A 6,095-nucleotide genomic window follows, 5' to 3' on the forward strand; every position below is an offset into this window, starting at 1 on the left:
GCTCGAAAATGGTTAACTTGAGGGTTGATCATGAAAACCCGATGTGCCTCAATTGTCTTGAGGCGCCTCAAATGCCCGAGCAGTGTTGGATTGAAAGCACTAAAGGGGGAGGGGGAGAATAACACTCGTGGATTTTTCATGTTGTTTGGAAAACAATCGATCAGAATAAACACAGTGAAAAGAAAGAGATAGAAAACAAACAATCGTTAACAAGTTGATTTTACTTAGTTTGAAGTCTGTGACGACTCCTACTCTAAGGCTCACGAGTGTCGATCATTTTCGTTAGACAATTCACTATCAATTCGAAGTATTACACAATATATCTTGATTACAATGTAAGTGCGAATATGTAAAAGTTACCGACAGCTAAAGATTTACGGACTTGAGCTTTCGATCATCGGAGCAGTGTTTCGATGTCGTAGAGTCATTTCCAGAGTAGTGCATAGGAGAGAAAGTCGTTCGGATTGATGTCTTAAAGTTGTTGGTCGAACCCTCCTTTTATGACCCCATTTGAGCGTCTAGACTCCTCCCTAGGCGCCCCCACTGGGCTGACATGACGTGCTCTTATCGAAACTTCATCCAGTAAATTTTATCTATCTCCGGGCACTCTGACCCGTCCGGGCACCTAGATTGTGACATAGGCCAGCAAATTAGTGTATACCACCTCAGCTCCTGAGGTCACCCACTCGGTCCCATCCCGAGCGCCCAGACCTAGTTTGGGCAGATGAATGCTCATTTTCCAGTCTTTATCCAAACACCTTCGGACATTTCAACTTAAACCCAATTATCTCGAGTCCACACCTCAATGAGATGCTTGTTTAAGACGTCAAAGTATAAGTCTCCATAATCAAGATGACTTGTATACCTCAAGTTGAAGAAAACTTGCACTCATATTGCAGTAAGAACTTCACAGACATATATATATATATATATATATATATATATATATATTACAGCGAGTCATTTCAATGAACTAATTGTCATAACCAGTGATACGGGTTATGAAGAATGGATTTATTTTCTAGTAAAGGGGGAAAGAAGATTAGGCGAGCAGCAATGCTTGTGTAAGCTCGGTAGGTGAAGACCGACCGAGCGAAAGAAGTCGACTGAGTGAAAGAAGCCGACCGAGTATCTAAGTTCGGCAGGCCGAGCGAGAACAGCCGGTCAAGCAGAAGAATCATTTAGCCCCATAGCAGACAAGGCACAGTATGCTCGATAGGAGAAGATCGATCGAGCGAAAGAGGCCGACCGAGTATCTAAGTTCGACAAGCCGAGACAGGTCAAGCGAGAACAGCCGGTCGAGCAGAAGAAGCATTTGGCCCCATAGCAGACGAGGAATAGTATGCTCGGCGGGTGAAGACTGACTGAGCGAAAAAGATCGACCGAGTATCTAAGTTCGACAGGCCGAGCGAGAACAGTCGGTCAAGCAAAAGAAGCATTTGACCCCACAACAAACAAGGCACAAGTACGCTCGACAGGTGAAGACCGACCGAGCGAAAAGAGGTCGACCGAGTCTTACATCGTTTGACTTCTCATAAACTCTGGCATATAAATCATATGGAAATACTTTGTGATTATACAAGGGCTTAACTAATTTGGCGGGAAATGTCTTCTAGAAGCTTGTACAGGTTTGCTAAATGACAAAGAAGGTACATCTGGGGTACGATAAAGATTCCTTAAACTATTTTCACAAGTGGTGCTTCTGTCATCTCATAACCAACTTCAACAAATCCGGGTCCACCTCATGACTGTGGAGGTTAAGTGAGGTGGTATAAAAAGGAGAATCCTCTCCACTGGCCATATAAGTAATCATTCTTACACAACTCAAACCCTAATTTTCATCTTCTTCCACATTACCTCTTCCTCTTGCCGGAAACTAACTTGAGCATCGGAGGGCCTAGCTAGGGATTCCCACCTCGGTCTTAGGTCACTAACAATTTGTCGGTTAGTCTCATTGTGTGCAGGATCACGAGATCACTTCATCCATCGGATTGTCGAGTTTCTGCTGATCCTTGGAGCCATCTCACCGGTGTCCCCTTTTGTGAGGTATCATTCATAAGATCCGCTTTGGTTTTCTCGGATTGGTTATCTTGCATTCAAGCGTGAGTGAGGTCCGCTGTGGTTTTCTCGGATCCTCTCTTGTTCACCGATATCAGAATCTGCCATCACCCATCGCCGCCCAGTGTTTCATCTCGCAAGCTTTCAGACAGGATCAATCATTCATAAGATCCGCTTTGGTTTTCTCGAATTAGTTATCTTGCCTTCAAGCGTGAGTGAGGTCCGTTGTGGTTTTCTCGGATCCTCTCTTGTTCACCGGTATCAGAATCTGCCATCGCCCATCACCACTCAGTGCTTCATCTCGTAAGCTCTCAGATGAGATCAAATTTGACGCCGTCTGTGAGAAATTTCACCTGAATCTGAGACTTCGTGATGGAGGACGCTGGAAAATCCAATACCATCACCATGACTCGGGAAGATCTGGAGTTGCTCATCAACTCCAGCGTCCAAAAAGCATTGCAACAACAACAACAACACGTGAATGTTGGGGGTACATTGCCGGCAACGATGAATCCAGCAATTGCCACCATAGATCGACGAAGAAACAAAGGTATGGAGGAAGAAGAAATCGCTTATATAACCCCAACTCCTGTTTCACCCACTCGCCATCTCCAAACACTCTTCCTTCATGTTGAACAGCACGAGATGGGGAGGAAAAGGACCTCCCTTCCTTCATGTTGGCGGCGACTTCCTTTTTTTCCCTCCGGTTCACGACCTGTGAACAGTGCTTAAAAGCACTCAAAACCCTAAGTGCGCCCAAAAGACAAAAATGCCCTTATCCCTCTCATTAATCTCTCTCTTGTGTGGCAAAAAGGCGATTCGCTCGCCCTCAGCGCCTCCGCCAACCCGTCCCTAGGTCAACACGGAGGAGGTAAATCACGGGTGACTACTAGCCATTAATGCAAATGACCAAGACATGAGAGAGGTTATGCTCGGTCACGCCGAATTTCGACCCCACTCATTAATCCCTCTCTTGCCCCAACTATATTAATCCCTCTCTTGCCCCAACTATATCCGGATCCATAGGTAACAAATTCCTTCCCGAAATGTTGTTGCATTTTGCATTGTCTTCTATGCTCAATAGCATGCATGCGATCTGCGAAGAAGAATTTACGTTGGCAGAAGAGAAATCGATCGATCGATCCATCGAGTTTGATATGATCGTAGATGGATACATATTTTTCTCAGGTATGCTGATGAACAACAAGAACAGAGAAAGAGAAGTTGGCAAAATCGCTGGAGGCGAGCATATCGCCGACCACCCCGAGTTCCGGCGTCTCCACCCACTTCCCCAGCATCTCCTCCAGCGTCGACTCCGCGCACTGCACCCGACCCACCATCACCAGGTCGCACTCGCTCCCGATCGACTTGATCACCTCCACCGTATCGTTGATGTCCTGCGGCGCCACCTGCTCCACCGTGACCCTCTCGTTCCCCGCCGTCTCCCTGACGAACTCCTTAAAGATCACGTCGTCCCACGACAAGTCCTTTCCCTCCGCCGCCGCCTCCTCCCCCTGCATCAGGAACCGCGTCACCAGCATGCTCACGCCGGGGTGCCGCGCCATCCGCGCGGCGTAGGTGAGGGCCTCCCGGTCGTCGTTGCCGCCCCAGAAGAAGACCTTGACGGAGTAGAGGAACAGGTCGGAGAGAAGCGGCCTGGTGCTGGTCAGCCCGTGGTGGATCAGGATTCCGACCGAGCAGGGAGCCTGCGAAATGACCTGGGGGACGATGCTCCGAGCGGCCTTTTCGACCTCCGTGTTGGCTCCGGAATCGCACCTGGGAAACTGGACGACGACGAAGGGGACGCCCTTTTCCAAAGCGAGGGAGCAGATGTCCTGGTGCATGGTGGCGTAGGGGCTGATGGCCGTGAAAGGGAACACGGCGATGGTCCCTTCCTTCCTCTTCTCGTGGTTGAGGAAGGCGTTGTGGAGGCGGTCCATCTGGTTGGTGCTCACCAGCTCGCCCTTCCGGTTCTTGTGCGCGACGAGGACGGCGTGGGACCGGCCACTCATCTCCGTCAGGTGCAGCACGTGGATGCAAGCCGAGCACTGCCCCGCAATCGTCTCGGACGACGACGCCTCGAACAGGTCGATCATCGCCGGCACCGCGTCCTCGTTCAGCATCGTCGCCACGGCGCTGAACTTCTCCTCCGGGTTGAGGTGCTGCAGCGCCCTGTACCCCACCGCGTGCCGCGCGTTCAAGGGATCGTAGAAGGCGGCCACCAGCCACGAGGTCACGCCGGTGGCCAGGACGATGGAGAGCACCATCGTTAAAAACCCTTGCGTCGCAAATTTCTAGATATATATATATATAGGTAACAATTAAAACATTAATCATCTCAATTAATTAAATTATATATATTTATATAATTAGCTAATTACTTTGTTGCCCTTCATTTCGAGGTAGACCATGAGCTCCACCAAGCCTTTGAAGTTGAGCATGAGGCCGAGAATGGCGGCCTTGTGAATGGAAGTCTTGTAGCAGAAGGAAGCTCCGAGGGAGACGAGGGTCTTCACGACGTGGCCCGCTAAGATGTACAGCAGCATGAACCCTAGCATGCGGAAGTCGACAATGCGGTCTATGGTGGTGATGTAGCCGACGGCGAGGAAGAAAAGTGGGAGCAGAAGCTCGGTGGAGAAGAGCTCGAGCTGTTCCACCAGCGCCATCCCCAGCGGCGGGCCGTCGGGTACGAGAAGCCCCATGATCATGGGGGCGTCCAGGAATCCCAGCCCCAGCGCGTCGCCCAGCGAGCCCATGGCCAGCACCGCCAGCAAAATCACCAGGACGTGCCACTCCGCCACGCGGCCGCCCTTGGGCGTCTGCCGCACGATCCACTGCGCCCATGGACGTACCAGCGAGAGCAGAGCGATCAGGCAGGCGCCCATGCCGACCACCTCCTTAATCGCCTTCGGGTAGCTGTGACGATTCTTCGCCGTGCTGATCACCTTGTAAACGGCGAAGATGAGCCACCGGGTGATCTCGTTCACCATCGACGCCGAGATGGCGATGCGGCCCAGCTCCGTGTTGAGCAGGCCCAGGTCCGTGAGGACGTCGGCGATCACCGGGGGGGAGCTGGCTGCTACCGTCGCCGCCACGTTGAGGAAGATGCTCTTATCGCCGATGCCATCGATGTATTGCTTGTGATTGTCCTTGGGTTGCACCATCCTCATGAAAGGATACTGGAGCGCCAGGAGGAAGAGGAAAGGTATGACCATGCTGCAGAAGCCGAGGATGGCGGCCTTCTTCCCCGACCGCCAAGCGAGGGTGGGATCGATCTTGACCCCGATCAAGAAGAACTTGACCGACATTCCGTAGGCCGACAGGAGGCGCGTGTAAGATATCACGTCGTCCCGGAACAGAGTCTCCCGGTACGAATCCGCCATCTGGCTCATCGCCGGAATGCGTAAATAAGAAAGGAGGCGAAGAACTTGCGGGCCACCCCCCATCAAACCGCCCTACAAATTCATCGAAAGAATTAATTAGATCATAATGAATGAATGAATGAATTAATTATATATACCATGATGTCGCAGACGATACGAGGTTGGTTGAGGGGGCTGAGGAGGAAGTAGAGGAAGCGGGAGGTGATGACGGCGATCGTGAATTGGAGGAGGAGGAGGGAGGTGGTGTCCCGGATGGGGTCTTCGTGGTAGAAGGGGCCATAGGAGAAGGCGGGGCTGGAGAGTTGATGGAGGCTGGTTCGATTGATGTACTGAGCCATGGCGAGGCGAGGCAGTTACTCTATGCGCATGCAGGGCCAATATAATGTTTTCCTCCTCCTCCTCCTCCTCCTCCTCCTCCTCCTGCGGAAATATACACAGAGGATGACCAGCGAGGGAGATGAAATTAGGCTGTGATTCTTGGTCGACGACGAACTATGGCCCTGTAGATCAATCATTTAATTGTAGTAAATTGCCTGGCCTCATCCTCAAAATAGATCGTGATCTGGATCCAAAGGTTCCATCTAACACATCTTTTGCTTAAAAGAGAAAATTAGTCGTGTGCAAAATCAGATTAGCATTGAGACATATTACTTA

The 6,095-nt window shown here is 50.8% G+C and overlaps 1 protein-coding gene across 1 annotated transcript; it reads right to left on the minus strand.

Annotated features, from left to right (window-relative positions):
- Nucleotides 1-3,242: 3,242 nt before the first annotated feature.
- LOC122048467 (cation/H(+) antiporter 15-like) lies at nt 3,243-5,779 on the minus strand. The gene is made up of 3 exons (XM_042610032.1): nt 5,579-5,779; nt 4,440-5,513; nt 3,243-4,352 (listed from the first exon to the last, which is right to left on the minus strand). Exons 1-3 carry the CDS (start codon nt 5,777-5,779, stop codon nt 3,243-3,245), a joined length of 2,385 nt encoding a protein of 794 aa, XP_042465966.1.
- Between the last annotated feature and the right edge of the window lie 316 nt (nt 5,780-6,095).

This window comes from Zingiber officinale, chromosome 2B (assembly GCF_018446385.1).
Source record: "Zingiber officinale cultivar Zhangliang chromosome 2B, Zo_v1.1, whole genome shotgun sequence".
In the NCBI taxonomy this organism is placed as follows: domain Eukaryota; kingdom Viridiplantae; phylum Streptophyta; class Magnoliopsida; order Zingiberales; family Zingiberaceae; genus Zingiber; species Zingiber officinale.